Source organism: Magallana gigas, chromosome 1 (genome assembly GCF_963853765.1).
Source record: "Magallana gigas chromosome 1, xbMagGiga1.1, whole genome shotgun sequence".
NCBI classification, from domain to species: Eukaryota; Metazoa; Mollusca; class Bivalvia; order Ostreida; family Ostreidae; genus Magallana; species Magallana gigas.
In genome coordinates, this window is record NC_088853.1 from 7,915,584 (window position 1) to 7,939,680 (window position 24,097).

General features: G+C 35.5%; 1 protein-coding gene across 2 annotated transcripts in view; it reads left to right on the plus strand.

The window, feature by feature from the left end:
- Window positions 1-8,840: 8,840 nt before the first annotated feature.
- LOC105342841 (uncharacterized) overlaps window positions 8,841-24,097 on the plus strand; it is a 58,719-nt gene continuing 43,462 nt past the window's right edge. Inside the window, exons 1-19 of one of the 2 annotated variants that reach the window (XM_066082075.1) lie at window positions 8,841-9,057; window positions 9,429-9,539; window positions 10,527-10,631; window positions 12,194-12,304; window positions 12,649-12,820; window positions 13,149-13,324; window positions 14,286-14,408; window positions 14,763-14,896; window positions 15,170-15,276; window positions 15,881-16,037; window positions 16,417-16,537; window positions 16,950-17,075; window positions 17,716-17,804; window positions 18,094-18,300; window positions 18,882-19,044; window positions 19,454-19,588; window positions 20,626-20,702; window positions 21,778-21,990; window positions 23,266-23,419. In XM_066082075.1, coding sequence (XP_065938147.1) covers window positions 9,471-9,539; window positions 10,527-10,631; window positions 12,194-12,304; window positions 12,649-12,820; window positions 13,149-13,324; window positions 14,286-14,408; window positions 14,763-14,896; window positions 15,170-15,276; window positions 15,881-16,037; window positions 16,417-16,537; window positions 16,950-17,075; window positions 17,716-17,804; window positions 18,094-18,300; window positions 18,882-19,044; window positions 19,454-19,588; window positions 20,626-20,702; window positions 21,778-21,990; window positions 23,266-23,419 — 2,439 coding nt within the window. In that variant the 5' untranslated portion in view covers window positions 8,841-9,057; window positions 9,429-9,470. Of the gene's footprint in view, window positions 9,058-9,334; window positions 9,540-10,526; window positions 10,632-12,193; window positions 12,305-12,648; window positions 12,821-13,148; window positions 13,325-14,285; window positions 14,409-14,762; window positions 14,897-15,169; window positions 15,277-15,880; window positions 16,038-16,416; window positions 16,538-16,949; window positions 17,076-17,715; window positions 17,805-18,093; window positions 18,301-18,881; window positions 19,045-19,453; window positions 19,589-20,625; window positions 20,703-21,777; window positions 21,991-23,265; window positions 23,420-24,097 lie in introns of those variants that run through there. The other variant, XM_066082079.1, reaches the window with a different exon arrangement.

Here is a 24,097-nt window from a genome sequence, read left to right on the forward strand (position 1 = left end):
TAATTGAATGCTCTCCTATCCTCGCCCTTTCCATAGGCTTATTAGGATCAGTAAACGCTGTTTGGTGCTGTATTAAAAACCTTCGGAATTTTTGGGACTGCTCGGGTGACAAGAGTTTGCACCCATCTTTATACAGGTCGCACAAATGATCCGGTAATTAATCGTAAACTCCTGCGGTATTTACACTATACACATTTTCCGGAACTGAAGCACTCGAACATTATACAGGTGAAAACAGCGCTAGATAAGTATTCTTTTTCACCTTCACATCTTTATCACTTGGATTAAACACACGCACTAACACATCAATTTCATTACTTTTGACTGATATCAAAGCATGTGCCACCATTATAACATGCTTTATTAACGGCACTAACACTCCTTCGCCTTAAACATCTCTGCTGGCCAGTCTTCCTTTCACAATAGCTTCATGTCTTGCTGGGATGTCACAATCTTCCACAGACATCACTCTGAAACTCTTATTCATCTTATTTCTCCTTTTACAACGCACACAGCTAAGCACTAACGATGTAGTCTCATAGTCCCATATACCTCTAAAATTCTTCCATGAAATCTTGTCCCAGTAAGTTTCACTTCATTTTCCCCACATATACTCGGAAATGAATGTCTAAATCACCAAATGAGAGTAGCATTACGGCTGTACCAAGAACATCTCAATCTTCGCCATCCCCTGAATGAAACTTCTTGAGTGCGCGCTCCAGTACAGGTCTATTTTCTGGTAGAATACTGTAATACGTATCCTCTGCTATAAATGAGTTTATCGCACCAATGTCAATTTGAAATTCAAAAGGCGTTCCTTCGACCAGTCCTTGAATCTTCATGCCGCGAGTTCCCTTTATGACATGCTGACTTTCTCCGGAACTAGTCCGTCTTGTAGTAAAATCACCGTGCGCTGCAGTGTTTGTTTTCGTTTCTTTAAATACTGGTCCGCCGAATGGAACTTCTACAATTGATGCAGATCTGTCGCCTAATTCAAATCCAGTTGAAACGCTACACTGTTTGATATCTGTACTAGGCTTCTTGTGCAACACGACCGACGCACGGCCTACTGCCTCGGTCCTCTCCCGTTTAACTTTAAGTTGATTTTATTTCCATAATTTTTCTTAGGACAGTCCCGTATCACGTAGTATGGAGAATCACATTGATAACATTTTCTCTTAGCGTGGTCTTCATTTACAGTCGCAGTTCTCTGGTTTGCTCTATCGTAATTCTGATATGATCTGTTGATTTGATTGTTCATTGGTCTGGCATCACCTTGATTTTGTGTCCCAATTGGAATATGATATACCAGATGTCTCGGATACCTAACATCCCTCTTCTTAATTTCTATCATCCTGATGCACTCCTCCTGCATGGCTGACGTTACCGCATCATCTAGCGTTCTGGGACAAGTTCTTTTTACAGCTTAACGGAAATCTTCGTTTTTACTGCAGTTGTCAAAAAATGTCTTGACGCTTCCTTCTTGTACGTAATCCCAGTTATCTAGATAAGCTCGGCGATACAAATCATGAATAGCCTGTCCAAAATCTCTGAAAGATTCAGTTTATCTCTTCTTACGCAATTTAGCCTCTGTCATGTAACTTTCCTTCCTAGCCTTGTGCCCAAATCTACCATCCATAACTTCCTTGATTTGAATCCAGTCGTTCCGCACAGACTCTGTTAATCCGTTGATAAAAGTTTTCGCTTGTCCTCGCAAAACTGTAAGAAATACCCTCCGTTTCCTGTCCGTGTCCCATGAGTTAAGTTCACAAATATTATCAAAATACCGAATAAACTCTGTCCATATCTCTGTTCCATCCCCTCTATATGTACGTTAAACGGGAATTGGCTGAGCTGTTCTGTAACTATTGTACACCGGCAAGTCTAATAAAGTAGATTTGTCATATGGTTGAGACGTTGCACTTTTTTCCTGAGAAGAAGAGGATTGTGTCCTGATCGGTGGTTTAATTTATCCTTTACAATAATTGTAAAAAGTAACACAAACAGAATGACAAGAGCTCCACATATTCCTTGGTTAGGCCCAACAACATGTATCCAGGAAAATGTTGGTATAACTCAATCACGGCAGCGCTACCAAGAATGAACACACATATCCAGAAAATAAATTTGTACACAAAAGATTGGTCATTTTCTGTATTTTGTCTCACTGATGTAGAATCCACACAACAAGGGGTACTTGCTTGTAATGGTGTTCCAATAGCGTTCACATCACAAAAAGAATTCATCAAATTTCGGCGCACTACACTGTGATCCTCCCGAGAAATAGATTCACCAATTCTCGGAGTTTCTGGTCTAAGAGTGTTAGAAGCTTTAGACGTTATTTCCATATCTACAGGTGAATAATCAGTTCGTTCTTGGAACATTTTTAATAGAAGAGCAATGTGTGCAAACAATACGTATAACAGAAAATAATCCAGCTTCTTGGAATAATTAATTTTCTGGCACAAACATTTTGATTCGACAGCCACATGACGGACACTTGTAAAAACAGCTCAAAATGTTCCCATCCTTCACCTTTGTCATTGAAATTTGAGACCACGTGGTTTCGTGGTTTTATTTGACCCTTTCAGTTTCGCAGTAAAAATCATGCCTCGGTTATAACTTATTTCATAGAATCTAGGTATTTGTAATCAAATATAAAATCTAGAGATTTATTGATTTTAAACTTTATCTTCATTAATTGGTGGATAAAAAGTGTTCTAGAAATAAATGTTACATTACAAAAAATAGTTTTTGTCTGCGTTTGCAAAAATTAGCATGCTTTAGTAGAGATCCGCGCCGGACTTAGTAATAGAATCAATAGTGAAACAAACTACACTATTTTGTGCAGAATGTTCCTTGAAAATGGCTCGATATACTAGGTTTTTATGCAAAACAAACACCCATTTTTTTCTAAAAAAAAAAAACCCATCGTATTGCACACCACAAGCATCAAAAATGGCTATTATTTTTTAAGCAACCCAATGTTTATATTTTCAACCACTCTACACGTTGTTGAACACCAACGATAACTCTGTTCACAATATATCGTTTAATATAAATAACTGCTAGTTGATGAAATAAGTTATACATCTTCAAATATTTTCATGTTTTGACTTAAATTAAAGTAGGATATGATATGAACAACGACCAGTACTTACGTATTTTGAGAATGATATCCGAACACTGACACTTCCGTTCGAAATTTCACAGGAACTGAACAAATCTCAGTGAACTCTAGTGAACTTTCATTCAGGCACCTCTTAATTTATTACATACTTAGCAACGATAAAGAAAACATTCCGAACACATTCGCAGGGGTGTCTCTGTCTTAACAGGTGATACAGAGAAGACTGGCAATACACTTTTCCTACATATATACATGTACATGCATAGGTTCTTGACAGCGCATTGCTAGTCTTTAAGGGAATACGTGTGCTTTCCTTTAAATCCATTTATTACTTTCCAAATGAAAGCTGAATCCTATGATACTAGTAAATAACAACACACTGTGTGGAATCAGCAACGACACGCTGCAGTTATGCTAACATAAAGAACGAGAAACTTATGCTACTAATACAGTGTATAATAATCTAATCCAGCTTTATATATATTAAAAAAAATAATAATACAAAAAGATACAATATAATTTATAAACAACATGATTAAAACTATTTTAAACCAAGTTTTTTGGAAACACTTAAACGTTCACTAAGCGGATCCTGAACATATTAATCCTTAGAAAATTCCGAACGCCAACGTCCGTGTCTCTTGAACATCCTCTCCGGAATTCCCCTCACTACCGACGCAGTCGCTCCACCTGACCGCAAACTGTAAAGTCCATAAATTTGAGGCTATCTACAATTCCTGTAAATGCTTCGATGAATAATTCACGAACCCTGGTCTAAGACAGGGGCTTTTCACGATTACGCAACCGGTAACCACTTCCCGATTTCGAAATAGCACACAATACAAATTTCTCTGAATCGGCTTGGATCCCAGCTAAACGAAGATACAATTCAAAATAAGAAATAGGCCACATATATATGAAAATTATTTTGCTACATGCATAGCAACTCTAGTACCATCTCTGTAGATATCAGTCTTACTCGACTTGATAAAAATTTCAATATGATCAGGGAAAAATTGAATATCAGATCTCGTGATATTTATAAGTTTGCTGCTACGTAAAAATCCAGCGAATGCCAACAAGACCATACAAATGATTCTTTGATTATAAAAATTATTTCATGCAAACAGTTTCAAATACATACAACGTAATTTTTTAACAAATATTGGTTTTTCTTTTGAACAGGTTTTGCCACTATACGTTTCCTTCCTTCCATAATGTTTTTAACAAACTGATTGTCAGTCGGAGACTTGAATCCAACAAAATCATGAGCCAATTTGATTCCATTGAATGCGTCAATAATAGGTGATGGAGAGTTTGCCCGTTGAATCAAGCATGCTAAATACATAGATACTTAAAGGTTTTGAAGGAAATAATTCACTTTCCTCGATTCCTTGTTCCTTTGCCAACTTCTTGAATCTTAGGAAACTGTTACGATATTTGTGTATAGTTGAATCCGCTCGTGACGCTTGAATAATCCCAGGAAGTGCATACACTTTTTCATGCAACTTTAAAGACAACTGAATCAAATCTTTTTCAAATACCGGAAAAATTATCTACCGCATATGTATAAAAATACATATATTTATATCTACATATCAGCTTAATTCAGATATTCAACACATTTTTTTCAGAAATGAAAAAAAATCAAACTTGCCAAATGACAATACCACAAACGTGATGAAAGAAACTTCAGTAAAACGATTTATCTTTATTACACTACCAGATTAGAACTTGGTTTAACTTTCATATCCCTTCTATTCGACATAAGACAATTTTCAGAAACTTATATGTTTGTTTTTTTTGCTTTCCTCAGAAATTAAAATCATGCTATCCCATGTTTGAGCAGACACAATGTCAATACTAAGACATTTAATTATTAACTGAGCTACACTTCCGATAACAACAGACATAGATATAATTTGTACAACTAACGTTGCTAGTCGTCTTACCTTTATTCTGCAATTCTGGTTTATATAATGCTCAATTTTGAAAAATTGTTTTTTGAATCTTAAATACACGCTTTTCAGGAATGTAAATTTTTCCCATGTTACAATCCAAAACAACACCAAGATACTCGATAACTTGACAAGGGATCAAACATGGACTTTTCCACTTCCAGCACAAACCCTGAACAAATTAAACTAAATCATACTGTACCTCTTTGGATATTTTGCATGCTTCGTCATATTTACTATGACAGCTAAACCCGGCCCAACATCTAAATACATAAATACAGTTTTACCTTCGCTACGCCATTTCTTAACTAAGGGTCGAGTGAGTTTAGTAAAGATGTATGGCGCAGATGTGAGACAGAAAAATCGATCTAATCGATCACCAAATTTCCATGAAAATCCTAAATATTTTCTATGGTCAGTAAAAAATATCTATATGGTGATATGCACTTGTGATGTCAAATTTAAAACACCAACTATTTTTATTTGTATACCAAGTAGCGGTTCTTATGTCGTCATATTTCACAGACTGTTCCATACATGCCTATTAACTTCCCCTAAATCTAATAAAAGCCTTCTTTTCCAACTGGAGTTCACTGAAACAGAGAGAGGATTAGTAACCACAAAGTCTGTATTTTGTTCGGATATCAAACCATTTTCTAATAGCTTCTTTATTGCTCCTTGCACGAAAACATCTTCCTGTAATGCAGATTTATTATGAAGCGAAAAGTTCTGCTGTGGTAAAGAATAAAAAGGTATTTTATAACCATCCTAAATAGTATCTATGATATAATGACAAGCATCAATGCATTTCCAAAATTCAATATTTGATTTTAATCGCCCTCTAACAAAGACTTTGCCACCTTCTTTATACTCATAGCATTCGTTAAACTCATCAATACAACTTTTTCCATCATAATACTTATCATTTATCAAAGATGATTTTTTTTAGACTGTTTAGCCTCTCTATTTAGCGGACTTAAGCTCTGGGCATTCTTTTCTTTGGTGATTGGGTTTTCAGCAGTGGAAACAGCCAATGGGGAATCTGGATGCAGCTGGCATGATGGGGAAGCCAAAGGGCGTTGGGCCACGAAAAGGCTGTCTAGCTGGAAAAGGAAAATAAGGAGCATTGCTCCTACCATTAGAATAGCTACTCTTAGATTTCAGTTTTTCTTTTTGCTTCTCCCTTTCTTTCTCTTCTTTCATGGCTTTATTTTCCGCTTTAAACATTCGTTTTTTGTCATCCGAATCATCAGCCAATGGATGGTTATATAATCATAAATGTTCACTGTACTCCACCCACAAGGTGATGCATCAGCCATTTTGATAAGTTTGTTATGCTTATTACAATTAAAGTTCAACTGAATCATGAATAAGTTCCTTGCAGTAATCATATTTATTGTTATTCAAGGCCAATGAAGCCTGCGTCAACGTATCAATATTCTTCTCGTTATGTTCATATGTCTAATTCGTCCTTCAAACGAAGGAAATCATATTTCTTTCATTTGGCCGGCCAAAATTAATTCACTTCAGAATTTAAAACCTACGAGTGAGGGCGACAATTTTTCTCTAAAAAAAAAGACCAACCGAACAAACAAAAAAATTCAAGCAAAACGATTTTTATCCATTTACATGTTCATTTAAACAAATGCAGTGAGTATTCGAACGTCTTAAACATATATGTTATATCTTAAATAGTGATCTTCCCTGATAACCCCATTAGGTATCTGATATTATATACATGTATATAGTCCATAATGGGCTCTAAACATTTCCGAGTTTCTACATATTGCAGTATTTTAGTATCAAACTTAAAAAGATCAAAATAAAATGATTTTTTATGGTTTTTCTTTTTTAAACCCCAAAATCTCTTAAATCTACGCGAGCTGGTTACGTTAAACGTAGAATTAACTTTGGACAGCCTAATGTAGCCTAATGTAACTTGTTTGCTCCATGGAAAACATGGTATCATTGGAGGGAAGTACGAAACAAAATACACTGACGATATCTGCGGGGTTTTAATGAAATTAAACTTAGATTAAACTTAAATTAATAAATCAATGAAGAAAAATGTATATTTGCCTCAATTTAAAAATTAAAAAGATCAATAAAATACGAAATATTTGCAAATCAGCGGAAATACGAAAATTCACAGGCACCTGGCAACATATATTTTCTCTCAATATATATAAACAATATACGTGTACCTCTACCTAATAATACGCGTATCACTGTATTATTAAGAGAGTGTTATATTTTATTATTATGAGAAAAAATATACATGCATATATAACGTCGGGTATACGTGCTAGAATTGTTTATCAGTGCATGAACTCATTAATTTAGTATATCTAAAATACATTCTACATTTCTGAACATTCACGTAGATGCACTGAAACTCTGGTTATAATTTTCTAAAAATGTAAATAAATCATTGTATTATAGCAACAGTCGGAAAACACGGTTTTCCCAAATGTTCCACGCTTCATTTAACACCGTGCAAAAACTGGAATCACCAGAGCGGATCGATCGTTGAGAAAGCTGTATTTTTAAATCAATGATGGCAGAAATCAATAGGTCTACAGACGATCAAAAGACAAGCCCAGGGTCGGGTTTTTCCCGTGGCCTTTTAATGGCTGGATACGGAGTCTTTATTTTAGAAACACCCGGTGTAATTAAAGAATGATGCTACTAAACGCATTTGTCAGCGTATTTTTTCATGCTTGTGAAATAGATGAGATTAATATTTGTATTTTATGCTGAGTTTTTGGATTTACTTGATCGAGACATTTTAAAACGATATTGCCTCGTCGACGAGTTTTATTCCCTAATTTGTGTGCAGGCAAGTATAATGTGGTATGGTACATTTAAATGAATGAAAGTTGGTGTGGGAATTATGTAATGCTGGGTAATTTGTAAATAAGCTTTAAAATTTAAACATCGTAAATTTTTCCTGTCGATAGATAGTCGTTAGTTTTCTGATTTTTAATTCATCAGATATGTATGTTAAAAGCAGGTTAAAGTTGAATGACCGAAATATGGGTATAGGTTCACAAAATGGCCAACGAAATATCAAATATTTTTAAAAGTGTCCTTTTTAAAATAACATGTATGACTGAATAAAGATAGGGATAAAGATATATATACAATATATAAAGAATTTTTCAATCATAAGAATGTATATATAGTACTTGTAACTAATAATGTACACGGTTCTCATATGGTTATAGGTTCGATGTTCAAACAATACCAACTGTTCTTAATTTACATGATTAAATTATTCCGTCACACTTAATTACTAGCGCTTAGACCCTGATATACATGTAACATGTGTGCGCCATTTCATTTACGGCACTGTGAAGTGTGTGTGTGTGTGGGGGGGGGGGGGGGGGGGTGCTAAGTTAATAGTTTTGTGTTATTTCAAGTAAGCCTAAAGGAAATCACCGCACTATAATTTAGATAGAAAAAAGTTCCGGATAATTTTACATTTTAGGGATAATATTTCTGAATTTTACGGTTATGGTATATATGAATTAAGTCAAAGGAGTTAAACTATCAAGATTGAAATAATCTTACTGGCCAAAACTCAACACTTGCTACATATGTACCTGTATATATAGGCCTATATATATGTATGTAATCTGCTGAGTCATTCGCATTTCTTTAAATGACCATCGATCTATTCTACGTACATATGAACTATGGCAGTTCAATCGCCACAAATACCGGTGTACATTTAAATGATTCAATTACTAAGTGATTAGCTTACGGGCCGTTAGTAAAGAAAGGTCATCGTAGTTAACGCGCCCGCAATGTTTAATACATTATAGTGTGGTGTTTACGTGAATTGACTCTGGATTAATCAATAAAGTTTGAGCATCGATGCATTACTGGGTACTCCTCATACTATAGCTGTCACTCCCGGATACCTCCATCAAACACGTGATCAAAGAACTGTACACAGGTAGACAGGTAAGTCGATACACCTGAATTTTTGACAGCTAGTTAATTTTGTCGTCTGCTTGAAAACAACACGTGCATCAGGTATAAATATTTAATACGCCGGGTAGAATATTTATGGCGACCCGCAGGCATGGTTTTTATTTTTGTTTACTGTATGATGCTAAGTGAAATGAAAGTGAAAGTATAGCGGGAACTTGTTTTGGTGTGAGGGAACCTTGGGTATATTTTCTTCACCTGTTGTTTACAGTTGTAGTTTGGCGTTATAAATAACTTCTATATAGAATATGGGAGCATCTTAGTGTGGCCAATACATTGATCATTATTTCACAAATGCATAAATTGCAAGTGAAATGAAGTGATACATTTCGTTTTAACTTTAGGTTTCATCTTGATCAGTAACCTACGATGAACTCTCAGTAACCATGGCGACCCTGACATTTGACAAAGAGGAGTCGTTTTTAAGAGGACACATTCCTCTTCAGAAGTTCAAGGTAAACGATTAACAGACCAGTCTCAACATCAGCCTATTTGGGATATAATACCTCAAGTGGGATATGAAGAATTTATAGTGCAAAAATGGGAATTATTTAAGGAATAAGGAATCATTCTTTGAGTATAATGAGAAGATAATTTTGGTCGGGGCATGGTCAAATTGAAGAAAGCCCAAAGGGCTTTATGATATAGTTTTGACCACGCACCGACCGAAATTATCACCTCATAATATTCAAACTTTACGAATAAACGATTCATTAATTATTACTCATATTTATATTATTTCCAATTTGTACACTCTAAAACAACATTCTTTTCAAACCACTATTTCTTTTTATGTAGTAAATGCTATGTATTGCTATGCTGCACAGCCATGAATACCGTTTTTTGGTTATGCTTAAGTCACGCCCATTTTGTGTCCCTCATGTTTTATGAAGTTATTGGATTTTAGGGTTCAAAATTGATTCGTAATGTTATCACAGACAAAGACTCACAGTTGAAAATGTAAATATTTAAAGTACTGGTGTAGTTTTAATAGGATATTATATCCTAAATAGGCCCAACCTAATTGATGTATATTTTTAAGTGTTTTTGGGAATTCTTCATTTGGCAAAAGTGTCAGCTGTTTTCTTATTTGTTAGAATTAGACTATAGCTAATTATGCACAACAAACTAGCTTGTTATAATGTAGATAGAATGTTCTATCTTAAAAATGACAGATGTCCTACAGACCCGGGTTAACCTGAGCGTAGCCGGGTCACGGTAAGATTATTCTTTCTAGTAATAATGGAGCTTGACTGTATTCTTTGTCAATTTATTGAAGATGTGTGGTATCTTTTGTAAATTTTCTCATACTGCACACTGCATCAATCTTACAGCATAACCCACTTGTCAACTATTTCAAGAAATTTACACAAAAATACATCTAATTTAAAAAAACCTGTGGAAATAAATGAGATGCATGCTCTCTATATTTGACCATATAGAAGCAGATAGAGCTGCTGAAATGGGAGAGTGTGGAGGGGATAGACTTTGCTGGCAATGGATACTGTACAGACCAGGTCATCTACACAATACGGGCAGCCAAGAAGGTGAGTGTGTAACATCTACACAATACTTGCTGCCGAGAAGGTGAGTGTATTATCAACACTTATGAATATAAATACAGGCTGCCAAAAATTTAGGTAAAACATCTATATCATCCAAAACATCCAAAAAGATATGTAAAAACATATAGATCATTTGATTAGTCAAAACTTATGTACTAGCTAGGTAAAAGTCATCTACAAAATCCCAACATCAGAAGATGCCAGGCCATCAATATGTAATCTGTAGGCAGTCTGAAAGATTCTGTCATGATATATATAGCAGCTATATAGAGCAGCTGATCAGCTGATACCTATGTATAGCATCCAATCTTCATTCAGTTCTAAAAGGTTATAGCTGGAATATCTATACAGTCCCTGAAACATTCTACTTTCCCTCTTGAACGGTGAGTGAAAGGTGAGCGCACCCTGAACAAATGTTGAGTGCACTGTGAGCAAACGGTGAATGCAGGCTGAATGGAATTTGGTGAGCACTTATGAACGATGAGCGAACGCAGAACACAATTGGAAGCGCAAAGTGAACTGTGAACGCACAGAGAATACTATGTGAACACAAGATGAACGATTCATTCGGAGTGCCTATTGAGTTATCCCTGCATTGTGTTTCATTGGTAATCAAGAAAAAATAACAAATGAACTACGTGTAATTATATTGTTATCAGCCTATTAAATATAAAATTATCTGACTGAACGATAAGTGAAAGCTGAACGAACGGTGACAATTTGTGAACGCACGGTGATCGTTTTGTAAATGAGTGCAAGTTAACGTGCTGTGAGCGCACGGTGAACGCACAAAAAAAATGGGAAAGTAGATCGTTTCAGGGACTGTAGCAGCTCAGCAACTATTATCATCAAAACTGCTGGTAAGCTGAGTCAATTATGTAAATTATACAGTATCAGAAGCCACAAAGATAAATAAATAGGGGGATATGTAAATTACCTAGTATACTAAAAAGATACATTTAAATAATTAAGTTATCTGATCAGATAGTCCAAAAGATAGATCCAAAACCCATGAGGTAAATCGGAAACCAATAGAAAAAAATAAATTTTCAATCAAACAGGTAGATAGGTTAATCACTAGACAGTATTATCCCAACAAATTGGTTAGTATTATTTATTTTGGGAAGCAAGCAAAAGATGTTTGTACAAATGATCATCCTCCAAATAGCCAAAAGGAATTTGACATTGTTCAGCAAAAAAATGTGGATCCATTGATTACTTCATCTACAGTACTGTAATTGTGACAGCTCATTGACTAAGAATCTTTTATACAATTGCATAAGCCAGCTAGGACATTGAACCTTTTTTATTTTAAAATATACAATGATTTTTTTTCAGTTAATGAACATTAAAATATTATTTTTTTGGTGAACTAAATGAATTTTACGCCGTATGTCATCATTTAAATTATCAATAATTATTATTTTTTGGAACCATTCTTTTTTCAAGGCTGCAAGAGAACTTACTTGTGTTGGTCGGTTAAAATGTTTTATGTCATCAAATTATCAATATTTGTAAATTTTTTACACCCATTCTTTTTCCAGGGAGCCTTTTCGTCGCTGAAGAGAATCAACCTCCGAGGATGTCAGCTGTTGAGTGACGTCGGACTTAACTGGCTGTCTGACATCATAGCCGGGGCCAGCAAACTAGTCAATGTTAGTACTTGTACTAATTATCACTAAAGTAACCATATAAAGTGTTTATAGCTTGGCCCAGCAAACTAGTCAATGTTAGTACTAATTATCACTACATTAACTAAAAATAGTGTAACTGTATGAGATAATCACCTTTAATTTCACAATGTCATATAAGTTTGACTATCATCTCCCAATCAGAAGTAAAACCATAAGAGGTCAGCAAAAAACCTTGACACTAATAATACACAGGCCAAGCTCAATATATTCATGTGAATTGTATATATCAAGTAAATTTAAGTTTGAAAATGGTAACAAGGCATGAAATAGCCCACTTATTTTCTCCCATTGTTTCCACCTGTCAGGTGAATCTGGATGGATGTTGCCTGGTGTCAGATGTCGGATTGGCCCAGCTTCTGTCCGTCTTACCGGCGGATTGTCATCTCTCTGTGATAGGGACCGCCGTGTGTCGTCTGTCAGCCGCGCGGGACAAAAAAGTTCGGACAGGGGCAGGGTCCGTGTTCCCATTGGATGAAGGTTATTATTATGTTGAAAACTTGACTGTTTGTATTGGTAGAAGGTTGTTAGAAACAAAAAACAGTGAGAAGTGATGTGAAATGCTTTACCCCTTTGGCTTCTCCCCCATCCAATCTGAGAATTATGAATATCTACAGGCCCATCAGACTTCTTAATTTTCAAATTTTACTGACCCAACCCAAAAATTCACTGGCCAAATCTTCGGACCGCTGAGTTTTTATGAGGACTTTTTTCTCCAGAAACTACTTATTAATTTAAAGCAACATTTAGTGATTGTTTAATACTTAACATAGGAATCACTGATTTACATGTGTATTGTTTAATTCAGGAATCGGTGATTTCAAACAAGGCGGAGTATTGGTGGTTCCCCACTCAAGTGTCAAGTCCAGCGTGGCTCATGCCCTGGGGGGTAAGGCCGGGGTGTCACTGACCAGTCTACATCACATGACCCTGGGACTCAAAGACGGATGGACCATCAACCTGAACGAAGCAGACATTAACAATGTAAGATACTGTAATTGTAATTAATTTTACTCTGTATTCTATTTAACTTTTTGATGGAAAGCAGTTTCCACTTAATCAAGAACATCGACAATTGACAAATTGCTATGCATTTATATCATGTTTTAAATAATTATATCAATTCAGAAATACACTACATCAAATCTATGCTTACTCATTGGAAATCCAAATTCCACCAAATATCATACATGGTGAATATGATACTGTAGATTCCTAATTACTGTGGTTTCATCAATATTTGTTGAATACCAATTTTCATTGATTTCATTGTTAAGTTTATCCTGAAATTAAATATTAAATGAACTGCAATTTCTACTAGTATTTTGTATACATAGGGTCATAGGCCAAAATTTATGTAATACTATCCTTGAAACTGTGATTTTCACTTTATCCACGAAAATTGATACCCTTGAATATTAATGAAACCACAGTAAATGCGAGAAATTAATATCCGCGAAAAATCTCGCCATTATTTTCTGAGAGTTGAAAACTATAAGAAATAAGGAGAAAAGTTCCATGTTTGCGATTTTATATTCTCTTGATTTGATTCAAACCAGCGGGATCGCAGAATTAAGTACTCGCGTAATATAAGGAATTTACAGTACCTAGGATCTGAATAACAATGAACTTGAAGTCATGATCTATGTAAATTTAGTTGATTTCCTGTAATTTTCCTTGCTAGAAAATTATCATTAACCAATTTAAACACAGAATCAAGTATCTGCATTGATTTTATAAAATATATTTATGGGAAAAACAGTAAGTTTTTTTTAAACAAAAGCTGTCGGCTAAAGTTGGAGTATGTGAAAGATAGACATCTTGCCTTATAATAGATATATGACAAATACTCAAATCAACAAATTAACATGCAGACACAGTTATACAGCTCTATTTATGACTTTTTCGTCTAATTTATTTTGACACGATACTTCTGTGATTTCAGCCCCTGTTGGACATCCTCGTTGGCAGTAAGCCAGTCCAAGTCCTCATACCGTTTGACGGCTCAGCAGATATCACTGATGTTTCCAAGCATGTCACTGAAGTGGTCTCCAGGGTGATACTGAAGGCAAGAAATTGTTAATTCCTCAATGTTATGTGATTATGCCAAAAGTTTCAACCTATTTTTGCAATTTTTGTAGAAAAAAGTTTGACAAAAAAATTACAGGTGGCCATGATGACATTGGCATATTCATCCTTTGACATTATTTCCTTTCATGGTAATAGCAGTTAGTTTATTCATTATATCTACTACCTGTCATTGTACATCAAGTTTCTGACCAGAAAAATGTGATCATGAATTTCTTATTTAAAAACCCTTCTGACCAGGAATATATTCAAAAGGCATTGTTTGTCATCATGTGCTATATTTTGAGTAAATAATTTGCATTGAGTGTTCAATATTCCACTCCTATTTTTGAAGGAACCAGATTACCCATATATGGAGATAGGACAGCACATTGATCTGTTCTCCCAGAAAGTGAAGACAGAGGACCAGTTTATAGAGGTCAAGTCCGTGACCGGACATAAGTTGGACCGGGAAAACTCCGTTCTGGAGTAAGTGGGTTATGTATTTGAAGGAAATTGATGCAGGCCGGGTCTATTCAATTTCATTAAAGATTTGTCAGTATATTTCTAATATTGGGGGCATGTATTAGCTATTCACTTAGATAAGTTTCTGATTTCTGTTGTGACAAATTTGTTGTTTATAACTTCACTACAGCTCATCATTTTGTTTATTACAAACAAGACGGTCTTCTAGTTGATTGACTACAGCTGTTATTGATTTGATTTGTCTGTGACTGTAGCCCTTTTATTGTCATCTTTCAGGAACTGGGCGGTGACGGAGACAGAACGTACAGTGAAGGGCTGCTTCCTGTCCAGGACCCCTCTAACTAGGTCACATCCCTACTTCCTGATCGAATTCATCAAGAAAGGTCAGTCTAGTTAATTTTTTTTTTTTGGGGGGGGGGGGGAAGGGTTTGCATGTTTTTTTAATGCATAAAGAGGAGAACGCATACATAAGGTGTAACTTTATTATCATGAACTGTGAGTAGAAGAGCTTGTTTTCTGTGTATGCAGACAATTTTGAGTTATGCTCTATTCAGGTAAAAGAGCGTGGACATGTCTTAAGGGACATGTCTTTTTAACCTCCTAAAGTAGGAGAGCTCTCTATAAAGATATAGAAAACAGCCAAATTTTACAGCTTAAATATTTGGAACTTTTCTTTACTAATTGATACTTGTATGACCAAGGATATCATATCTAAAATTTTAAGAAAGATCTGGTTGATAACTGGGTGACCCCACAGCCTCCTTATAACAGGAATTTTTCATGTGAAATGCACCTCATAAAACTTTCATTTGAAATTTGCTTCATGAATGTAGCATGCACATGTAACTTTGGGCAAGTTGATCTACTTAATGTGTAAAAGTTTTATAATAATTGATGTTTGAAAGGATAATAATAAATAAGAGAGAGATTTCATGTACATATTTAGACGTAAAGAGAATCAGTCTGGGTATTTCCGGTATTTTACAGAGGAGTCACTTCCGAGTGATACTGAGGCTGCGGATATCCAGGACGAGCTTCTGATTGGAGCTGTACGTGACGTCATGATTCCAAAGTTGTCACCCGACCCCAATAACAACAGGAGTATGATATCTATGACAGACCCCAAAAACTTCGTTATACACAGGTATGTAAGGATTTCAACAGAAGGATATATGTATGAACAACCCCAAAAACTTTGTAATACACAGGTTTATAGCATATCTGTCCATCCATCCATCCATCCACACATCCCCCTCCCTCCCTCCCTCCCTCCATCCACACATCCCCCCTCCATCCATCTATCCATCCATCCATCCATCCATCCCTCCCTCCCTCCCTCCCTCCCTATATACAATCATTAATTTTATCTAATATATATCAATTTTGTTATCTTTCTGATCCAACCATCCTAAATGATTATACTATTAGAACACTTGTACATATATCACTTCATCATCATGATTAAAGTTGTTGGAAAAAAAATGACACCTCTCAACTGATCTGTAACCATTTGGAATTTCTAGTTTTCAGTTATCCAATGTGAAGAAAGGTGACGTGTTTGGGTTCGGTATCCGTGGCGACTGGGACTCGGAGTACAATGCTGGCCCACACTGTCGGTTGTACTTCACTCACAACGGTACAGAGGTATGGCTAAATACCCAATCTAACTATCTACATGGCTAGACATGGCTTTTTTGTAAGCCTATGCATTTATAGGCCAATCAGATGCAAATATAAAGCACTGAATTAAGATGATGCTATTTTAATTAGAGTTTTTAATTTACAGTGGACCAAAAGTTGTCCAATCATTATACATATGCATACAGTTTGACTTTTCATCAATAGAATTTACAGCTTATCAGCATTTGCTTTCACTAACTGATTTTAACTGTCACTATTACTATTTTGATATGTATGTGTGCATACAGTTCAAATTTGTAGAATATAGAGTTTTTCTGCATCAGCTGTCATTTTTTAACCCTGATTGTCACTCAAGCGTGATTGTTTTGACTGTGATTGTCACTCAAGCATGACTGATTTTGACTGTGATTGACAGGTGAAGTACGAGGGTGGCCACGAGTCACAGGACGGCGCCTTTAGTCGCTACTACCACCCCGTGGTCGCTATAAATAGCCACTACACCTGTCAGTTCAAGCTCCCCCACCTGCTGACCCCGCCTAAGGTCTGTACAGCTATGCTCTTAATATTTTGTTGTAAAATGACTTATCGTGGAGAGTTTTTGTTAATTGATTGCATTGATCTAGTTATCATTTGTCCTCTTCTGCTCTCATTTTTTTATCTGAAAAAAAATTATACTTTGGACATCAAATAATTCCATTTCTCTAGTTCTTTTTATCTCCAAAAATTATTATGTTTTGGGAGTTATAATACTATGATGTTCACTATTTCTTTCAACTCTTTGTTTTACTGCATCATTGCTCCATCTATCGATATTTTTACTGTCCCTTATATTTTGAAGACTTTCTCTGGTTTTGCTTATCCCGTTCTCTGTCTGTCTGTCGGTCTCTCTCTCTCTCTCTCTCTCTCTGTCTGTCTCTCTCTCTCTCTCTCTCTCTCTGTCTGTCTCTCTCTCTTTCTGTCTGTCTCTCTCTCTCTGTCTGTCTGTCTCTCTCTCTCTCTCTGTCTGTCTGTCTGTCTCTCTCTCTCTGTCTGTCTGTCTCTCTCTCTTGCTCTCCAATTTTAATTGTATGTAATGTAAAGAAGTACTGTTAGTAACTATTCTTTCAGTTGCAGGTACTAGAGATACTGTCTTATGCTTAAGTCAAAGTAGACATGTTTCATTAATTTAAAACTTTGTTCAGGAACTGTTGAGTGTCTACAAGAAGGAGAAGAAATGGATTCACCACGGTTACAACCAGTACTGTGTTGTTAACAAATCTGGAGTTATCAGGTATGATACACAGTTATTTGGATTATAGATATATATATTATTCTAATCCCCTTTTGACAGAATTCCTTTTGTTGTTTGGTTGGTTTTTCTGATTTTACAAATTCATCAAGTTGTCTTCATGCAGTCAGATCAGGTGTTGGTAACAGTAATCTCCCCTGATATCTGTGTCTCCATTTCTCAGGCCAACTGCAATATTCCATGTTTATTTGCTTCGGTAATGTTCCATGGTTCTCTGTTGGACATTAATGTTTCTGATTTTTTTAATTCATCCCATTTTATTTCCTCGCAGTCAGAACAAGTACGACGGCCGGACGTCAGACGTGTACTTCCTGTCGGAGCCGTCAATCGGGACCAAGGACACACCCTACACCTCGTTCTCCGTCAAAATTCTCACCGAGATGGACGACTTCAAGATCGGGATCATTGTCAATGGTCGCACTATTTCCACCAACCATAGTGACAGTATCCGCTACCTGTTGGTGTATGCCACTGGACAGTGAGTATTACTGACATTGTACTAGAGTACTACTGCTGTGTGAGTATTACTGACATTGTACTAGAGTACCACTGCTGTGTGAGTATTACTGACATTGTACTAGAGTACTACTGCTGTGTGAGTATTACTGACATTGTACTAGAGTACTACTGCTGTGTGAGTATTACTGACATTGTACTAGAGTACTACTGCTGTGTGAATCTATGAGTCTGCGGCCATTCTTGGATGTTTTAAAAGTCGATGTTTTAAAAGCAAATATGTGTTTCCCTTATATGAATGTAGAGCAGAGCAATTTTGCTCCTATTTTTAAAACTTTATGATAGGTTATACATTATAACATACCGGTAGATATTCTTATATGTGACGGAATATTTTTGGGGAATAAAATAATGTCTTTCAAATGGAAAGGGCATGGTCATAATCTGAGTTGAAAATTTAAATTTTTTTTTAGAAAATTGTTAAATATTATCATAGAGTTCTTTTCCATGGTATGAATTCCTAAATTGATTGTCAAGCCACAAGCAAGATACTTACAGCTCGATCTTTAAGGTTTTACCATTTTCGATGTTTTTTTTTTTTAGTGTCAAGGAGAAAAACGACAAAGAGATACTACAGCTGGTGAACGGTCCGACCAAATTCACGGCGGGGGAGGAGGTGACGATTGAGTGGGAGGTGGAGCGACAGCCAATCACATTCAAGGGAACAAAGCAGTATCCAATCAGAGTGAAGCGAAATGGGAAACTCGTAAGTGATTGCAGCAAGTGAAACACATTTATTTACCGTCTCCTAAATATGGGACCGTGTATAAGGTTTTGCTGCTATATAAGATACTGTTAAACGGAGCCAATTTGACAATGTTGATTTGACTTCCATATTGAAAAGACAAAAAGCTAAATAATTCTAAGCTGATAAATTGAGTTATTCTTCTTGATATGTTTTGGATTGATGTTACATGTAGCTTTGCATTTTGACATTGAAATGATGTGGCTAATTAGATTTAGTTATGAGAGAGCAGTTAAGATATCGTTTGTTATGGCTTACCTTCTTTCCATTCAAGTAAAAGATTAGCTGCATATTTTAACCATTCTTTGCTTTGAACTGATAATTTTCTACATTACGTAAAATTGACCTTGCTAATGTCTTTGTTCTCCAGTTGTGTGAGAGCTCGTATAATTTCAACTTTTGTGGAGGCAAGCCTGAGGAGCAAGTTCTGGTCTACATTCCTAGTCACAACACACAAGAGAGGAGACTACAGCTGATGAACTACCAGCCCCCTTACAGGGCCCAAGTAAGTACCCTATAATTAAGGAGGTTATATCCCTAATCATAGCACACAAGAGAGGAGACTACAGCTGATGAACTACCAGCCCCCTTACAGGGCCCCAGTAAGTACCCTATAGCTAAGGAGGTTATATCCCTAATCATAGCACACAAGAGAGGAGACTACAGCTGATGAACTACCAGCCCCCTTACAGGGCCCCAGTAAGTACCCGATAATTAAGGATGTTATATCCTTAGGAGACTACAGCTGATAACTGCCAGGTTCTCTCTTAAGGGTTTCAGTAAATACTATGTAGTTAAGGAGGTAATACTGTGGAATCATTAAAATTCGTAGGGGCCAATTTTCGTGGATTGCTTAAATTGTACAGGTTCGTGGGGACGTGATTACGTGTATTTTCGTATACATGCAAGAGGAATATGACTTTATAGCCCTAATTTATTAATTCGTTGGGGATGTTAATTCGTGGATGAGAGGTACCCACGAATTCCACGAAAAATTGAGCCACCACGAAATCTAAGATTAGATTAGTCTAAGATAGTATCCCAAGTCATAGCACACAGAGATCCGGAGAATTACCAGCCCCCTATAGGGCCCCAGTAAGTACTCTGTGATTAAAGAGGTTATATCCCAAGTCATTACATGCAGAACACTGCAATATTAAGGAGGCTCAACACATAAGTCAATTTTTACCTCGAATATTAAAGATTTTTTTTTTCACATTCATTGTTAGGAAATATGTAAAATATATCTAATTAATATATTTATATACAAATCATTTAATAATAACTGTAATAAAAAACTGCTCTTTAGGTTGGCAAAATAAAAAATAGTGTTACTTTGTAAATAATTCAATGAAGTAAATTTAACAATATCTGATGTGTCAGAAAATTCACCAAACTATTTCAATTTCCCTTGCAAAAGCTTAGAACTGCAGATCAATAAGGGAGTTATATTGGTTTTAAAGAATTTTATTTAATTCTAACTGTTGTAAAGAAATGAACTTATTGTGGATTTTCGAATGTTTTGGGTATATTTTTTTAAAGATTGCAGAGTCTGACAAGATAACTGTGGGTGTCCAGAGGTCCATGCAGATCTTCGATGATGGCTCTGTTATGGCAAGGTACGTAGAATTAAAGTATCAATCCATTCTGAATTATTTAAGGACTGAATTTAATTTCTAGTACCTTTGTTATACGATATATCATAACTTGGGGAAGTTTGACCGTTTACAAACCACAAAGCAGTTTAGAAGTTATCTCATACTCGTATAACGTAGTAGTAAACACGTAGAGATTAATTGAATTCATTAGGGCCCCGCAAGGATTTGCGGGTGCCCCATAGTAATCACTCTGTCTGTCCTTTTGTCTGTCCGTCTGTCATTCTTCTGTCCACAAATTTTCTGTTTTTTTCTAATAACTTTTTTTATGGTTGCCCAATCAAGTTCAAATTTGGTATGGTAGTTCAGTAGGCAGAAATACATATTTTGATGCTAAGTTTGGTTCTCTATGTCTTCTGGTATGGAGCTGGGGTGGTGGGGTAGATTCCTTAACTATGCATATTAAGAATAAATGGGCAAAGAGAGATAACTGCTGAGAATGTTACCATTGTATTCTTGAAAAGCTGTGCAATATTTGTCCTTTGGGATTAATTAACCTTCCACAGGAAGAAAATCCTAAGTTTTATCTATATCTGTCACATTGAGATTAATTACTGCATTGCCTGTATCTGCAAATGAACTTTGTTTTGAAGTTAAGGTCAATTTTGAATGATGTGTAGTATTGTGTACATTCTTTGAAATATGGATTTAGAATATAATATTCATACTTTATTTTGGTTAAAAAACCGTACACAATGATTTATGATAATTTTATTGAATTCTAAAATCAAGATATATATTAAGATATCCTTTTTTACTATTTTATTTTTTAATTATTTATTTTATTTTTTTCTGCCTTAATGCTGTTAATTTTAACAGGTAATCAGATAATAACCCCATTCTGTCATTTCCGAAAAAAAAATCTTATTGTAAATTTAGAAGAAAAGGATGAGAGAGCAGAACAATTAATCCCCTGGGATTAAATATCTTGCCTGCTTCAGAAAATTTAGAATTCAAAGTTTTTTTCACTTCTCTATATTCATTGTCATAGCGGGGCCCTTCCTGACTGGTCAGTTTTCTAGTTCCGTGTTATTTACAGTTCAGACATGAAACACTCCTACGCCTTCCTGATGTCACGGACCCCCATCAATGCCCAGATGACCTACTTTGAGATGGAGGTTTCTGTTTACGGGGTGGACAACCCTGACATGGGGATCGGACTCACCCACGGATTTGCGGATTCTTCCGATTACATCGGATGCTCTCGATATGAAGTCTTCTATTGCAGCAAAAACAGTTCAAGGGTTGGGGCGTACGTCTAAAACTTTTTGTATTGTATTGATCATTCTGCTATTTCTATTTAATTCTAATGTTCATCTTTACAGAAAACTCTTTAAAAAGAGGAGGCTCTAGAATACCTATATCATATATATGTGTCACCGAGGGGAAAGGGCACTATAGAATAAGGGGAATTAACTCGTATAGGCCCAACCCAAGAGACAGGGGGTCAGCCTAGTCAATAGGCTTAAATTGACCTCTAAGTCGAATATGCATAGATCTATAACTCGAAGGCAGGTTTCACAATTTATTTATTAAGTGATTTTAATTAACTTATAAAATATCAACAATAATCAAATAGAATAAAGTCAAAAAGTACAGGATAAAAATAATTATTTCTTAAAAAGCCAAATGAGTCAGAATGAATTTAACTCAATGTTGCTTAGTCTACTGACGGACTGGTGGACAGTCAACTAGATAGTCAGTGTGAAGACATAAGCAACCTGAGATAGTGGCCGAAAGAGTCTGACTGAATTGAATAAATTTCTAACTGTATTTATATTCTAAAAGATAATTAATAAAAGTGTGGTACATTACTAATGATAATTACTCAAAAAGCTTAAGAACAACTCAGAACAATTATATATAGACTACCGGTAATTGGGGATAATTAGCAGAGCAGACTGACTCTAGCTAATTACTTGTCATTTGGCATGAGTAAACTCTTAAACATATTTACACATATTACACAAAATAACACACCATGACATATGTTTAAAAATTTGTTGCACATTTTTTTTGTTTTTTTGGTTTGTTTTGCCACTTGTCTTCTATTTGATTTCATTTTGACTGTATGCCAACATGGTGATGTCAATAAACTGAATTGAATTGAAATATTCTCAAAATTTGATATAAAGCGTAAGAGTTGTGGAACTAAGGGCTGGCATGAAGTAAGGAACCTACAGTAAGGCTTTCACATCCTGTGGCAGTGTGTCACAGTCACTGATCATATACAGCAAAACTCGGTTATAACGAAGTCACTGGGACCTAAGAAATAACTTCGTTATATCCGTAATTCGTTATAACCGTATAAGAAATTCATTAAATTTACAAAGCTGGGGATCCAAGATGACTTCGCTATATCAGTGAATTCGCAATATCCGTGTTCGTACTAAACAAGTTTTACTGTACATGCTTTGTGATCATGTGTCTGTTAATTTTGATGGTTGTAATCATTTAAATTAGTGTGTGTATTATGTAATGATTTATTGATGGTATGCAGTCATATCAGTTCTATATATTTTGACAGTGTGTGCAGCCAAGAGAGGTTGATCACCAGTGAGGACCTGACATTCGTTGAGGGGGATGTCCTGGGGTGTGGGGTGAAGGGGAAGTTCCGGGACGACGGGGAGCTGATTGAGGAAAGTGAAGTCGAAGTGTACTTCACCAGGAACGGAGAAGAGGTACGATGAAGGGAGATACAGTCAAACTTGTATTAAGCAGTCACCTGCAGGAGGCACCCAAAGTGACCTCTTAACAGAGGTGACCTTTGAATAGAGACTTATGAATTTGCCAACATCAAATATCTTATTAATTAAAAATAATTATCACAATAAAACAATGATGTATCAAAATGATAGATAAAGTTAATGATTAGATGTGTTTTATAGTATCTATTATTATAATATTTAAAATAAGGACAAATATATAACAATGCATTGTGAATGCAATTTTTATATTTTTTAAAATTATTGAAAAAAGTCATGATGTAGTAAAACCTTGTCGCTGATATTTTCACAATTATAACTCTAACTATTTTCATGATTACGGTATACATAGTAAACAAACACTTTTAATACAAATCAGCAATGAAGTTTTTAACCGACCGTATCTGAACTAAAAATTATATTATTAAATCAAGCAATTTTCTCTTGCTTCACAGCGGGTCACATTTTTTACACCTTTTTTCATTCATGTTTATAAAACAAACATTGTTAATAGATGTTTAAACAATTCACTTGATTCCCAGTCATATCTGATCTGCCAATTATGTATTATAAATACATCGATTAATTTGGTTTCTCTCGCCTCAAGCGTATAATTATTGTTTACATTACCCGATATTCTGAAGCCATGTTTAA